Source organism: Diadema antillarum, unplaced genomic scaffold, assembly GCF_040938485.1.
Source record: "Diadema antillarum isolate AM-2024a unplaced genomic scaffold, OU_Dant_1.0 scf00000033, whole genome shotgun sequence".
Classification (NCBI taxonomy): domain Eukaryota; kingdom Metazoa; phylum Echinodermata; class Echinoidea; order Diadematoida; family Diadematidae; genus Diadema; species Diadema antillarum.
Window position 1 is genome coordinate 2473127 of NW_027270922.1, and position 17016 is coordinate 2490142.

Here is a 17016-nt window from a genome sequence, read left to right on the forward strand (position 1 = left end):
CTAGCACGTATCTTGCCCTTCGTTGTCTGAGATGTCATGCTCAAAACTTGTTCCTGGTGAGTCGCGCGTATTGCCTTGCAAAGGTCCACGCAGAACACCAGTATGAGACCCGTACTTGCCGCAGGTCACAGGCAGTCAATCCGCTTGAAATACGTAAGTTGCCCGTGGGTTTATGCCTACGCGCCAGACACACACGTCATCTGCCGGCATTCTTCGAGCATAATAAGGGTGTTTTACTGGCAAGGAATGGTGTCGATACTGTTAACATCCGTGAAGCTGGTGTGGAGCCAGCTATGCGAGCAAATTGCGTGGACGCTGAGGGTCAGTTATATACTGCCTTTCTGCTGGTTTACTTGAGAGTCGGCTGCTACCAAGATAATGACATTCTGTGCTACCTCTGGCATATTATATTCCTTCAGAGGGATTCCTTCAGCGAGTTGTCAGCCCTCACTCCATACTCATCCGCCTGACACGCAGGTCACACGGAATACATTAAGTACATAGATTGTAAGTAGCACTGGTCCAACAGGTAAGGTGCATGCGAAACGCCCCCAGATCCTTGCCCGCCCGCCCGCAAAAAAAATAAATAAATGAATAAAAATTGTCCATCATGGTGGAAAATCCCCACATAACAAGCCCGTGTAGCTTGCCCGGAAAGGTGTGACAGCTAGGGCCTAAACTTGGCTGCAGGTAAATGGGACTTGCTTGCTCAACTCAGGGCAACTACAGGCGAGATACGTGGAAGGTACTGTCATGTGCGGGCCATCTGCGGGGACATTCGGATGGCAAACATTGTTCTTCGCAAGGCTTGCACCGGAAAGGTGTGACAGAGCCCACCAATCTCGAAGTCATATAAATCGTGGTCATGCATGGTTTTGATAGTTACGTGACAAAACTTTATACAACCAAGAGGAACACAATGGGTTAGACAGCCCGACACCACATTTATTGGCTTGTTGCGTATCAGCAGGGTAACCCCTGAGGACAATTATCCCCCCCCCCCTCCCCGGCTAAATACGGGTTAGTGATAAGGTCAGAGCAAAGATTAGGGTTAGGGTTAGATTAAGGGTTAGAGTTTGGGTTACGGTTAGGATTAAGTTCAGGACTGGGATAAGGGTTTAGTGTCAGGGGAAGGGTCTGGGGTATATTTAATTGCCAAGGGGGTAATTGCCCTAAACACGCTTGTTGATGTGAGCAGTTGATATCCCCGAAAGCAACATGCACCGCGTGCAAGCTCAATTTCAAGGGAATAATGCACATTAGTTTAGAGACAGTGCAGTATAAGTTACACTCTGGAAATCTTTCCAGAGTGTACTTTAACTAATGCAAATAACTTGCATTGGCAATATCACATTTATATCATAGAACACTCCAGTTAAAACAGTCCATTCCATTGACAAGAGGACTGACGCATTCAGAAAGAAGGTCTTGTAATATAACCTTGAAGTTCATACATTCATTTCTTAATGTCGGACGAAGGTCAGGTTTACAATTTAAACTGCTTTCCTAAGATTCGCAAGCCAAATATTGACTTACATACCACGCCACCGTAAGACTGGGCCACTTTACACAGTTTGTAAGATCGGTTTGTGTCAATAATATAGGGATACCACAGCAAGATATCGAACACACATTTGCATTCGAAGCGCCGAACGCATCGCCGTATTTGATCGTTCGTCCGAGGGCTGTTGACGCCAATACGTCTCAGAGGGAAAAACTAGAACATTTTGAGCGGAACACGTTGTGCACTGGTAAGCTTAATGATAAATGTTATGAGATCAAGCAAAAAGCAAAGTTATGTATCGATATGACAGTTTTGCTTCGTTAGCGAAGAATATGCATCTGTGTTACAAGTCATTTATAAAAATAGAAGCTATGCATAATAACGCTTGTCTTTTAATTATCGGTAAAGCAGTGTGGTCCGTCATTGAGTAATGTGGAAGAGAAACCACATGAGTTTAAAGCTTGGTAATTTCAAGAGAGATTAGCTGGTCTACACAAAATCATTATCCAAAATAATTTGTACAGTAATTGAATAGAGACTCTTATTTTTTCTTTTCTAGGAAGGGATTAATGTATCGTAAGTCCAGGTATTGAAAAATGTTAATCTTTTCTCTCGAATGTTAAAGAACCAATGATTATATCAACGTAACTTGTAGTTTGAATTTTGGAATTTCTTTCACTTCATACAAAATGTTCCTCCCTCTAGAGTAAAATTTTAGACGGTCTGTTAATCACCCTTTGTAGGAGGGATAAGATGGCCACTGACGCACGAACTGGGGGCGACGGACCCGCAAGAGTCATCATGTGGTGCGTTCCCCGCTCGGTGTCGACAGCAATGACAAAATGCATGAGCTTCGTTGACGGGGCGGAAGTCTGGTTGGAGCCGTACGTCATTTCCAAAGTAGCCAAGGACGTCCGTAAACTGTATCATGCTGACTCCGACCCGTTTCCTCTTGATATTGATGGCAACGAAGAGGTCTACCACGAGACAGCAAAAGATTTAAACTTGGGAGGTGACCTACAGAACTTCAAACTCGACCTGCTGTCGTAAGTAATACTTTTTCCAGACGGATCATGACTTTAATATTAATGTTCGTGATACACGTAAAACTGTCTTGTATACATAAAGACGAAACTTGGACCTTAGATACAGGAATGGGAACAAAAATACCCTGTTACAACTTGTTCCTTCTTGACTGAACTGATGTCAATCGCCTGCAAAACCTTAAGAGCTGAAGTATGAAAACTGAACTTGAACTTGATTTTAATGTACAATTATGCGTTGAGTACATTGCATACAATGCTCACCATTTGCCATTCCGTAGGATTGCTTTTCTTAGATCAATGCCGATGCAACGAACAGGCTATTTGTCACATAATTGCAAAATATCAATTAAAACATGCTCGATTTATAATCATTAATAAGGGGAAGGATGAGGCTGTTTCAAATGAGATATTAGTTCCATCATAGATTGTTAGTGACAGAAACTAAAAAATAAAAATGATTGCTGGCTATATATTCCGCTAGCAAGAACCTTTTGATTAGATGAATCTTCATAGGAGAAATGAGATGCATACTGTTTTTAGTTCATCAGGTAAGTTCTTCTAGAAGGTCTGCTTAAATTCTGGGCTAGAACAGTTTTTGGGTTAATGAGAGGATAGTCTTTCGAACAGCGAATAAGATTATGATTGTATGGATGTTGAGTTTGCGCGAAATAATGTTGCAAAAGAATGAGGGCAGTAGATTTGATTTGTACTTTAAACATGAACGTGCATGGTTCTTAAACATGAATTCAATGAAGCTTTATGATGTTGCGATAAAAATGAGTTTCCTCGTGAGAAATACAATATTTAGATACATGGTGAGATAGTATTTAAGAATTTCAGAAAATAACCACTTTGTTCAGATAAAAGATCTTTTAGCTTTAACAGTACATAATTCACTATTCAAGCGATTAGCAAGAATTCCTAAATCTCAATATGAAGAAATGGCGAATGTATCGTCAGCAAGGAATTACGGATGAGAATTAGGGAAGACTTGATTATATCGTTTACGTAACTATTGAATAATAAATAAGCTCCTTCATAGAACCTCACAATACCACACAACGTCCAGTCTGCAATACTTTGATATGAAACTGAAAAGCAAAGAATTGTTGATGCTATACTGTATTGCAAACACCCTGTCAACCAAAACGGAGCGTGAGACTTTCCTCGTACAAATCAGGTTTATGGATTATTACAAAAGTGGTATTTCGTAACCAGTCTTTCATTTGCCTATTACGGCAAAATATTCTTTTCACCCGGCATTAGTTCACTCATGACTGGCATTTTAAAATGGAATACGGATCCTAATCAAAATTACTAATATAATGTTATCAGTTCTATACTTTGCCTAAAGACCTAAATTTACTTTTCACTGGGCATTAATATGCTAATGTCCGGTAGTTATGACTTGTCGTATTATGTATGGATTGCAATTGCTTTTGTACTTTATCTACTAGTATATGAAATACTATTACTGCTGAGTTAGCGAGAACAAGTATAGGTAAGAATCTTGAATGGAAATACAGTGGCAGTGAACATAATGAAGATGAATATTGATAAGTATCGTAAAGAGCTATATGAGCATGCACAAGTGGCATGATTATGTCATAAGCTATAGACGCCAGTGCTGGCGATAAAAAAGAGAATGGGAGTATGACATTAATACTAGTATATAGATAATGACTGGCGGGGGAGGGAACATACCGAATGTTCCACCCGAAGGGTTTGAAATGCTGTTGAGGGAGGTTATAAGTCCCGAGACGAAGTCGAGGGACTTATAGCCTCCCGAAATAGCATTTTAAACCCTGAGGGTGGAACGTTTGGTACATGTTCCCGACAACAAAAGTCATCATCTGTTATCATATAGTTTAGTCAAATACGTCAACGTCAATCACCAAAGATCGTAGAGATTCAGTGTACGATCTTTACAACCACAGCATGCATGCAGCACAACGCACTCGATCGCTCGCTCGAGCAGAGCCAAATTCACTGTGCGCGCGCGGTCCTAGGCCTTCTGTCATTGCTACGTGAAAATTTTTCCCATGGGAGAACATTACCAAGAATGTTCGCCCATGGGAGAACATAACGAATGTAGGCGCCTACCTCCATCACGTGACTTTGTTTAGCCAATCACTAATCGGTATTTGACTAACCCATTTAATATTGCACATTGATATCCTCATTGGAGTGCTCTCAGGAACCATACAGGGGCCGCGGAACGCTTTTCAGTGTGTGTGTGGGGGGGGGGGGGGGGGGGGGGGGGATTGCGGGACCGGGGGTGGAAATTATCCCCCCCAAAAAAATGATTGGGGAACTGAGAGAGGAGAGGGTTGTTTAAAAGGGGATATTCCCCTTGTACATGAGGGAACTATTGATTTTTCGGAATGTAAGTGATAAGTCTTGTGCACTCAGAATTATTCAGAATCTTAAGGAGGGCGACCGCACCCATTGCCCCCTCCCCCTCCCCCTTTGCTGCGCCGCCGGTGCTTAGACGGGAACTTTATGTAAGGGCTGAATCTTTGGAAATTTAAATTCATGGGTGTTGTGATTTTTGCCCCGATTTTTTCCTCTTTTTTTTCTTTTTTTTTCACGAACCAAAAGTTAGTGTGTGTGTGTGGGGGGGGGGGGGAGGGGGCTGCACTCCCCCCCCCCCCCCCCCCCCGTTCCGCGGCCCCTGCCATATTACCAGGCCAGGAAGCCTACCTTGTACTAGCGAACGACGTAATCACAATAAGAATAACATGCAACAGGATAAGACGGTGGACGAATAATCATTCCGTCCAGCAGTTCCACCATTGGTTGGACGTGCCTGCATTCTTCATCATGTTTCGCCAATGTAATTCTGGCTGCCAAATTGTTGTGCATGCAGGTCTTAATTAATGCACTTGTTGGCGTTCGACCATTATTTCTATCTTCATCCTTAATTATGAGGATCCTTCAAGAACGAGATGGGCCTGGCGCCTGGAGAGACGGAGAGGTAAGCGGTTTACCCCTGGAGGAACCGGTTGCCTATGGGTCTACTCATATACGGAGTTGGTATTCTCTATAGGCCTGCAGTAGTTTATCATGGTCTATCATTCAAGAGAGTCTCATAATCGTCTTGATGCTAAAGTCAGATTTTAGACCAAACCATGTTTTACCCTCCCCCAAATGTTTTTTTGATGGTCTTAGACTATTTCTAGGGTCTTAGGATACTATGGCTGCCAAACTCTGAAATTCTTATACATAGGCCTACCGGTACATTTCCTTATACGCTCTAAGAAAAAAAAAAGTATCCCATCTTTGCACTTTTTTCAATGTCACGCTTGGAGTAAGGTTGTTTGTTGTCTTTTGTGTTGCAGTAACGACTGAATAAAGGAATAACATGATTTTGAATGTTACAAGTCTTACTGAATTTGTCATTTCAACAGGAAGAGAGTTCCAAATTTTGGGTGCACGGTAAATAAACGTATTTTAGGCAAAAAAAAAACAACACCCAAACAAACACATAAACAAACAAAAAACTATGTTCACTTAAAGGGTAGATGGTTGCAGCTAGAATGTCTTGAGGGGTATTTTTGTATTTAGTTATTAAAGGGGAAGGCTAGTAACTGTTCAGTGGGAATCAGTGCGAATGCTGGGGGATGATTGTTCCAATTCTTGCGGGATTCATTTAAGAGTGCATTATATATCCATTGTTGTGTGAAAATTATTTGCTTCAGAACGGTCTCATATTCAAGTGATGTGCAGCTTAATACCCCGTCACTGACCAGGCATGCTAACATGGAAACATTAAACTGCCCATTACTTGAATATGAGACCATTCTGAAGCAAATGATTTTCACACAACAATAGATATATAATGTACTCTTGATTGAATCCCATAAGGATTGGAACAATCATCATCTCCCAGCATTTCCGCTGATTCCTACTGATCAGTTACTAGCCTTCCCCTTTAAGGACAAATGAATTACTGATGGAACATTATTGTTGTGAAGGTTGTATATGGATTAATAGTGTTGCATCTGATAAATATCAATTATTTTAACGGTTTTATTATGAATAAACAAATTATGAGTGAGTGCCTAAATAGCCATAAGATTTTGAAGAATCTTCTTCTGTGACAATAAGATCCTCTCGAGTAATACGGAGAAATTAATGTAGAATAAAACAATAAAATTTTGCTGTTGGCAAGACATATTCAAGTTTAGCTGTTATTCCTATATAAACGAGAAATCACTTACAAATGTCATTAATACGAGCTTCTAAGGAAGTACCTGGAAAAACACCAAGACATTCAGAGAAAGTGAAAGCAACCTTTGTAAAAGGAATATCATCTAATCATACTGGATTGGAAAGATGTTCTGAAAGTCGTATTGGAAGTCTTTTCAAATTAATTGATAACTTGTTAGCTTTCATTCAAGCAATAACATGAAAAAGTGCGCATTGTTTAATTTGGTAACGAGTTGAAAATGGTCGGAATAGGATTAGAATATGCTGGAATCATCAGTAAATGATAAACTGCAATATATTTGAGGATATTTGAACGTCGTTCATAATGTGGCCGAAGTGAGCTGCGTTCAGGTACACGGAAAGAGATAAATTGCTTGAAAGAAGAGAAACCGTTAACGTTTACATGATATTGCTTGTGGTTTGATAAATAATTTCTAAACCACTCTAAGGCCCTTCCTAGAATCCCATAGTGACATAATTTGTGGAGAAGTATTGCATGGTTTATGGTATTGACGGCCTTGGAGAGACGAATACACTGAATTATCAATTTGGTTAATAAATGTCAGAAGGGTATATTATGTAGTGTTGTGTTTCTGGCGAAAGATAAACTCTTTATTGCTTACAATGCTATGTTTTATATTTTTCAAGTACTTTAGACTAAGAAGTAAGTAACGATATTGGTCTCTAATTACTCACTGATTATTATCTTCTCATTGTTATCATATTCATGACTGTGATTGTGAACAAAATATCACCACGAGCGCTCGATAGTTACATTCATTTTCGTGCTAAAAGTACTGCATTACACAGGAGACAATAAATGACGTTAAAATAAGTGTTGCTCTTTATGAATTTCTAGCCAATGATGAAAGATCTTATCATAATTTTAAGGCATATTTCATCAACATGTCAAAAGCAACTTGTCATGTTAAAGGTCAAGAAGTTCTAGCATTTTGTAGAGTACCCGCGCCTGCGGATGATAGCGCGCGTCCTGCTTGGAAGAGTCACCTATACAGACCACGCGGTGTTTCTTGGGTGATGCTGCTTTCGGTCCTGCAGATAGAGCGGGACGAAAACCTCCTTGGTGGATGGTCGGTGGTTGGTGAGGGCTCACTTGAAGTCATCCCGCAGATTCTCTATCCGGTTAGCATCTGGTGATTGTACCGGGCACCTCATCCTGTTGACGCCATTTTCGTCATTACTACCGGTCTTTCTGGGCAACACTGTGCGGCGTTGCGTTATCATCCAGGAGTTGATTCGTGGGAGCCTGCAGCAATGACACTGGTATCAGTCGCGATGATATCAGTGTCAACACCCACTGCCAAAGGAATGTGCCCTTGGATCACTTGCGTAGGAGCGATCTCGAATGCATGTACATGGTCATTCGATAAAAAACAAGGAAAAGTAGAAATTACGCGGTGCGTAATATATGTCCCCGCCGGAAGTAGCATTTTGTAGTAAGATGTACAATATAGGTCAAAAATCAAGGTCAAAGGTCAAAGAAGTCAAAGGTCAAAATTCTGTGTAGAAGTTTTGAAGCGCTCACCTAGTGCCATCACATAAAGCAAACGGAATCGAAATCGGGTTAGAAATGGCGAAGGAGTAGCATTTTGTAGCAAAATGTACAACAAAATGTAGGTCAAAAATTAAGGTCAAAGGTCAAAGAAGCCAAAGGTCAAAATTCTGTGTAGAAGTTTTGAAGCCCTCACCTAGTGCCATCACATAAAGCAAACAGAATCGAAATTGGGTAAGAAATGGCGAAGGAGTAGCATTTTGTAGCAAAATGTACAATACAGGTCAAAAATCAAGGTCAAAGGTCAAAGAAGTCAAAGGTCAAAATTCTATGTAAAAGTTTTGAAGCCCTCACCTAGTGCCATCACATAAAGCAAACAGAATCGAAATCGGGTTAGAAATGGCGGAGTAGCATTTTGTAGCCAATGTACAATATGGGTCAAAAATCAAGGTCAAAGGTCAAAGAAGTCAAAGGTCAAAATTCTGTGTAGAAGTTTTGAAGCCCTCACCTAGTGCCATCACATAAAGCAAACGGAATCGAAATCGGGTAAGAAATGGCGGAGTAGCATTTTGTAGCAAAATGTACAATACAGGTCAAAAATCAAGGTCAAAGGTCAAAGAAGTCAAAGGTCAAAATTCTGTGTAGAAGTTTTGAAGCCCTCACCTAGTGCCATCACATAAAGCAAACAGAATCGAAATCGGGTTAGAAATGGCGGAGTAGCATTTTGTAGCCAATGTACAATATGGGTCAAAAATCAAGGTCAAAGGTCAAAGAAGTCAAAGGTCAAAATTCTGTGTAGAAGTTTTGAAGCCCTCACCTAGTGCCATCACATAAAGCAAACGGAATCGAAATCGGGTAAGAAATGGCGGAGTAGCATTTTGTAGCAAAATGTACAATACAGGTCAAAAATCAAGGTCAAAGAAGTCAAAGGTCAAAATTCTGTGTAGAAGTTTTGAAGCCCTCACCTAGTGCCATCACATAAAGCAAACGGAATCAAAATCAGGTTAGAAATGGCGAAGGAGTAGCATTTTGTAGCAATATGTACAATATAGGTCAAAGGTCAAGGTCAAAGGTCACGACTGAAATTCTGTGTAGAAGTCTCAAAGCTCCCATGTAGTGCTATCATATAAAGCAAACAGAATCAAAATTGGCTCATAAATGACAGAGAAGTAGCAAATTGAAGATTTTGATCACACACGGACGCACACACGGACGGACACACGGACGGACACACGGACGGACGGACGGACACACGGACACACACACGTACGGAGCCCGTTTCATAGTCCCCTGCTCGAACTCGTTCGGCGGGGACAACTATACGCAACCAACCGAACGCAATGGGGAAGGCCGACTCTGCTTTGCTACTGACTTGCTACTGCAATACATGTATATCCTTATGCAGCTGCTAGCCCCCAACCCAAATGCACTGTGTGGTAGATCAATATTGCTAACGGCCCTGTCACACATTGCCGGGTGAGCTACGGGGGCTTGTTGCGAGTAGGGATTTTGCAGTACGCAGGAGAATTTTCTGCGGGCGTACAAGGATGTTGGCGAGTTCCGTACTTGCGTCTTACTGCTAAGATGTGTGATATTTACCTGCTACTTGCGTGTATTACGTGTGACCTGCGTGAGAGCTTTGAAACCGATCAATTTTTAGCTATACGAATGACTGCGAAGTACTGCCGCTAAGGGCCTCCTACTGATTGTTCATCTGCGGACAAACCACCGCGACTCGTCCGGAACGAGTTTTGAGCATGCTCACGGCCTTGTCACACCGTGTCTTGGGAGGCCTTGCGGGGAAAGATTTTACCCGGACCTCCCAGCAGTTGGTCCGCACCTGAAAGTACCTAGCGCGTATCTCGCCCATTGTTGCTCGGAGGTACGCACGCAAGTCCGATTTAAAGGTGTGACAGGTCCTAAACTTGACTGCGGGTGAATGGGACTTGCGTGAATAACTCCGCGTAACTAAGGGGTAAGTGCTAGTAACTGTCATGTGCGGGTCATCTGCGGGGACCTCCTTGTAGTAAAAAATTTTCTTCGCAAGTCGCACGCAAGGCTTGCCCGGAAAGGTGTGATGCGGCCTTAAGGAATGATATATAATATTTTACATCGGTGATGCTGGTTATTCCGAAGGTTCGTTGATCTAAAAATGAAATAAGGTCGTTATTCCGAAGGTGCGTTATTCCGAAAATGAAATAAGGTAGTAACGAACCTTCGGAATTACAATTATTGTACGAACCTTATTTCATTTTCGGATTAACTCGCCTTTGTAATCATAAACCTTATTTCATTTTTACATTAACGAACCTTCGAAAATGAAATAGAATTGAATGAAAATAAAATGAAATGAATAAATAACCGTATGTCATATTCAGATTACCGAACCTTCTAAAAAACGGATCTTCCGAATAGCGAACTGTAACCATTCCAGATGCAGCAAAAGTTACAGAAAGACAATTTTTCTGAGGTCATCATACTTTAATTTGTGCCAATAACTTGTATCAGCAATGTTGTTAAACGGATGTAATAAAACACTTTCACAGAGACTCCAACCCAAAGCACCTTCTGATCTGGAGATTCTCCCGCCTGAAACCCCTAGCAAACGGGAGATTCCAAGTTGATGTGTGCGAAGCGCGAAATTCCCAGGTTCTAGATGCTCTTTAGTGCTATCTAAGGCTTATTTTTTTCAACATACAATAGCAATAAGTAAGAAATCCTTTCCAAAGGGAGACACAGAGCCAGGGCGGGAGAAATTAAATCATAATCGGGAGAACGGGAGATTTTGCAAAAATAGGTTTTCGGCGGGAGATCTCCCGTCGAAAACGGGAGAGTTGGAGTCTCTGCTTTCACACACTGCCATTTTCATTGAAGAGGACTGACGCAAAAGGTCTTATAACCTCGAAGTTTATGCATTCATGTCATAATGCTCTACAAAGGTCAGGTACACAAAATAAAATGTTTGCACTAATCACGTTGATTTATCTATCACGCCACTTTGAGACCGAACCACTTCAGAAAGTTCACAAAGGATCGGTGTGTGTCTGAACGACTGAAAATACTACGGCAAGATATCGAACATACACTTACATTCTCAACGTGAAACGCATTGCCGCATTTGACCGTTCGTCCGAGGACTATTGATGCCAAAACGTCTCGAAGGGAAAGAGAGAACAGTTTTAACGGAACACGGCGTGTACAGTCTGGTAAGCTTATGACGCATGTTATGAGATCAAGCAAAAGTGAAACGCTAAAACTACGTATCCACAAGTCAGTTTGAGAAATAAAAGTTATTTTACAAATGTAGAGAAAGAAATCATCTTTCAATGGTTGGTGACTCAGTGTGGTGCGTCGTCGAGTACTGATAATGAAGAATAACTATGGTTTTAAAGACCTAATAAAATGGTTTAGACATTTTTTTCTCAATGATATAACAATATCAAATGTTAAATTCTAAGTAATTCTATGGTTGTGCGGGTTTTTTTACTGTTCTGAATTTTGTTCTATATTTGTTAACATAATGGATGCAATTTCCTCGGTTTTGGAAAACTTTCTATACTTTCGCCGCATGCGGCGCACTATCACTTCTAAATTGTGATGACGTCTAAGAACGGAGTCGTCGATATTGACTGTCCGACCAGCCTAGCCATAGCCAGCGAGCTGGCAAGGCTATGCTAGCGCAGCGCAGCGACAGCCGGCCGGCGGCTAGCGCTGGCGGGGGAGCGAGCTAGCGAGTGCATAGCAGGTGCTGCGCTGCACTATTGTCATTGGCTAAGCCTTAAGACCAAAGAATATTTAATGAATTGTATCGGATTTAATACTGCCAATAATACAGATTACAACTGTGGTACGCTTGGATATCCATTATTTTCGGCAAACACGTGAAATGGGCCTCACCACTGCGTGCCTGTACTAATACTACGGCGTCTCGCCAGTTTAGATACTCGTGAATTCAGCCCCACCGTGTGGCGTTCATCGGTAGGTAAGCACGGGGGTGGGGCTGCCTTCCACAGTCAATACTCGTGAATGCGGCGAAAATATGACTTCCTATGATGTCCCTCGACTAATTTAACGGCCAATTTAACCATAAATACAACCCTAACTAACCCTAAACCCCAGGAGGACCTACCCTTGCTTGCTATAAACGCACGGGTACTGTGCACGCGCACTGCGGTGGGGCCTATTTCACGATAGCCTCACCACCACTGCGTGTCGGCGACTCGCCTGCTTTATAGGCCTAGACCTACTCGTGAATTCAACCCCACCGTGGCGTTCATCGGTAGATAAGCACGGCGTTGGGGCTTCCTTCCACAGTATGATTTGTAGCATAAAACAAAAACTACTCGACCAAAATTGACGATCATTCTTGGTATCGTTCTTCTTATAGAAAATGGCGCATCTAATTTACTGATGATAAATATTGCAGAAACTGACCATGGGAAACTGGTTAGGTCTTTTTTTTTTTCTTTTTTCTTTTTTGAGCCACGACCCACCCTGTAACATACTGTATCCCCCTAGAGTGTAGCCTCTGTACTACTACCACAGATTCTGCTATTACTACTTACTAGTCTACTAGACCTAGTGGTAATAGTACTACTACTAGTAGTACTAGTAGACTACTACTACTAGTAGACTACTACTACTAGTAGACTGCTACTAGATCTACTACTAGACTACTACTAGTAGTTTAACTTGTTAGCGCCGGCCGACGGGCCAGGCCACGGCCGGAGTAGCCGCTCACTTTGTGAGCGAGCTGGGTCTGTTCTTCTAGTCTACTACTTACTAGACAAACAGTTACAACTTACAATGTCAATCATGTAGAATACAGTATATCCTTTCTAACGTTAAACTATATGGGGGCATACCAGACATACCACTCTGTATTTCCCAGGCGATAGTTTCCGTGAGGTCTATTCTCGGACTTGGTGCCATGTTCATACGCTCTTGCACTGGCAGCGGTTAAGATGCAGCTGGTTCATATTGGTAAGGTGCAGCCCCACGATAACGTTCTGGTTCATCGGCTGCCTCTCCCTCCCCATCTTCCCCTTCAACTTCATGTGCCTCCTCTTCTTCTCCGCTATCGTCAGAGCTGCAGTCTTCATCATCATCATCATCATCAATGTCGAAGTTTACCCATATAGGGGAAGACATTATGCTTGAGGTACCAGGTATTTGTGCAAGCTAACTTAGTGATAATGTACGTGGCACTAATGCGTACATGTCGACAGTCAGTGGGTCGACCGGGAGCGCACATCCCGCGGGGCCCGGGCCTGGCCGGGCTAGCTAACGTGTACGCGCGTGTACCAAGCTAGTAATCTTAGTGCTTGTACTGAGCGGCGTCTGCTAACTGAGCACAACTCCGTGCTTATACGTCATCAATCGGTTCAGGGGTGTTGGTCACGTGACTATCTTTTTCGCAAAAGCTGCAACCAGGTCCTCCAAAAATGTGATATTTGGGGGAGTTTCTAGAAGTGATAAAAACCGGAACGACACTGACAACATGTTTACATTGATAATCATGACATATATTTACATTTCTTTTGCATATTAAAACATTTTGCAAGCATTTTATTAGGTCTTTAAAGCTTGCTAATGTCTTGAAAGACCAGCTGCTCAAACTAAAATCCTCAATCTGTTTATTTTTTTCCTATCGTAATGAAGAGATCTATTTTCTTTCTTTTTGGTTCAAAGGAAGATAATGAAAAGTCTATCTAAATGTTGACAATGGTAGGAGATATACATAAGAAATGTAATTGCTGCGTGAATGTAGAAACTTCTTTTATCTCATGTAGAATATTATTCTCTTTGAAACAATGCAACGTGCTGTTCGCCCTTTGTAGGAAGACGGAAATGACCACAGACGCAAAATTCACAAGCGACGGAAACGCACGAGTCATCATGTGGTGCGTTCCCCGCTCGGTGTCGACAGCAATGACAAAATGCATGAGCTTCGTTGACGGCGCCGAAATCTGGTTGGAGCCGTATGTCGTTTCCAAAATCGCCAAAGACTTTCGAGAACTATATTACACCGACTTCGAGCAGCTTCCTATTGATATTGACGGTAACGAGGAGGTTTACTTAGACGCAGTAAAGAAATTGAATTTGGGATGTGACACGCAGAGCTTCAAACTCGACCTACTGTCGTAAGTGTTATAGTGTTTTTCAAACGTACCATGACTTCATCAAAGTATTTGCGACAAAATTGTCCAATATAAACATATACAAAAATTTCGACTTTTATTATAGGAATGTTAACGGAAATGCCTTGGATTACAACTTGTTTCTCCCTGAACGATTTAAACGCTCGCAAAAACCGAAGGGGCTATGCAAAATAAAATTGAAATTTTGATGTAAATCAAAATTGACCTTAAAGTACATGGCTAATACTGTGGTGCTTTTGTTAGATCTACCAGGATTTCGCGACCAGGTGATTCATGTTTTTCTGTGTTACCACAATCTGAAGAGCACTAATTTTAATCAGTTGTTTTGGGCGTGCATAAGAGTATAACGGAGCTTGAAGATTCATTAATAACTAACATTAACATAGTTCTGTCCTTATACCCGCAGACCTATTAAACTGAAGCAAAAATTCGACTCGATTCCTTCTACCACAAAATTCGTCTTCGTCAAAGACATGGCCAGCGGCATGCCACCAAGCCGATACAAGTACCTACCTGATCCATCCAGTGGTTTTCGACATTTCTTCCTCATACGACATCCTGTGAAGGCGTACAAATCCTTTCGGAAGACAATGCTGGAAGCAATAGAAGGAGCGGATCCCAAGGATCTACCACCAGGTTTCTCGAAACCGGATCCAGAAACCTTCCACATTATAGATTATGCACCTCCACCAAAAGAAGGAACGCCCTACTTTTTCAAAGCAATCCACGAATTATGGTGCTACGTTCGAGAAAACGTTGATAGCAACCCGGTCATTGTCGACATCGATGAACTCATGGAGGATCCGGCAACCATACTTCCACTGCTCTTCCGGGCACTGGGTATCCCGTACTCCGAGGATTACGTAACTTGGGACGCCTCATCCGATGTGGTCCGTAAGTGGCAAAGTGTCTGTTCAAACGTCCTCGACGCTCCGCGCTATAACATGTGGTTTGCCAACGCCTTTAAGAGTACTTGTTTTAAACCTTCATCTACTTCCGCTTCTCTTGACGGGGTAACAAAGGATATCAGGGAGGTTGCCGAGAAAGAAATGCCGTACTACGAGGAAATGCATAAGCTTAGAATAACCCCTTAAAATCGTTTGCTCGGGACACTCGTTGTTTCTTATTTTTCTATTTCAGCTAATAGATACCCAACTTCTTGACTCAGATATCCATTGCATGATAACTCTCGTGAAGGTTAGTCTCGGATGCAATAACACCCACTTGATGGTGTTACATTACTGAAATGATGATAAAGTCGTCTGTATCTGTTTGTTTGCTGGACGTGCGTTCAAGAAATTTGACAGACGTTCTATTTAGCAAAGTGGTTTGGCTTACTGATGTAATAACGTTTCAGTGTGACCTTGACTTGAATGCTGCTGTCTTATATTATACGCAATTTCCGATGAGCAAATGTACACATATCACTTTGGTGAGCTTAAAATAACTGCTTTCGTTTTTTCTTTAATCCATTATAACAATAAGTTGCCGATTCCTTGGGAAAACCAATACTTCTTCAAAAAAGATATCGGAATCTACACGATACATACTCAGGAAGATCGTATAGTAAAGTTCGGATTCTGTATTTTCGAGCAAAAACCGAGAAAACCATTACGCTTGTTTGCTCCGAGCAGATGCGAAAATGGCTAATATTAATATCAGTCATGAAAACATGTTGTTTTTTGCATATAATTTTGAATTTCCACTGTTGATGATTGTACGTTTATAACCATTACTCCATTGCATGCAGTTAACATTGTTAGGGCTTGTTCGACAGTATTATTGTGTTCTCCAGAATAGTGAAGAATATTGGTACCCCATAACAGCTCACAGCCGTTATCACCTTGTCTTATCTCTGCAAACATTTGACGTAGGATATAAGTTTGCATGTTAATGATTGAAGATCGGAGCAAGACATGAGGCTGGAAGTACTGGGACTACCCTCAGATCTTAAACCTTGCATGTACATCATTGCTCCATCGAACATAATACACGGAGAACATAACACCTTGTTGACATCGCATAATACACAGAGGATGCAATGCCTATAATATCCTATGAAATGTAACCAAATCACGAAAAGCTACCATAGGGGAGTGATCATCACTTTCCTATGGCTACCAGAAGATTCTTAATGAATCTTCCAGCTTGTACAATATCTTTAAAATCTTGTATAACTTTTTAGAGTAATTAAAGGAAATTAGAAGATCTTTCTTATAATGTATACCGTATAGCCACAAGCAATTCACTTTTTTTTTTTGCTACAGCTGTACAAAGTTTATGCTTTATACTCTCATCTTCTCCGCCTATCTTTCTCGTATGTTGTTGATACTGCTATGAAAGATAATGAAGATATCTAAAGCGTATAACAGGCTAAACGGTTGAATAGACAGAAGTTCTGAACGTCATTTTATTATAGAGGGATTTATGTAGATTATACATATAGTGAAGTAGACCATTTCAGTAAGCCTTTTAAAGGACACTACCTTCTCTTTTTACGCTGAATAGTGAGATAATGACAGCGTAAGCTCGAGCCTACGCTGTCATTGAGTGCACTCATTTACATAATTTCTATTATTC

General features: G+C 41.4%; 1 protein-coding gene across 1 annotated transcript; it reads left to right on the forward strand.

Moving 5' to 3' along the window:
- Positions 1 to 2257: 2257 nt before the first annotated feature.
- On the forward strand, positions 2258 to 15530 carry LOC139743241 (uncharacterized). Its single transcript, XM_071653741.1, has 3 exons — positions 2258 to 2550; positions 14116 to 14418; positions 14843 to 15530. Exons 1-3 carry the CDS (start codon positions 2258 to 2260, stop codon positions 15528 to 15530), a joined length of 1284 nt encoding a protein of 427 aa, XP_071509842.1.
- The last annotated feature ends 1486 nt before the right edge of the window (positions 15531 to 17016 follow it).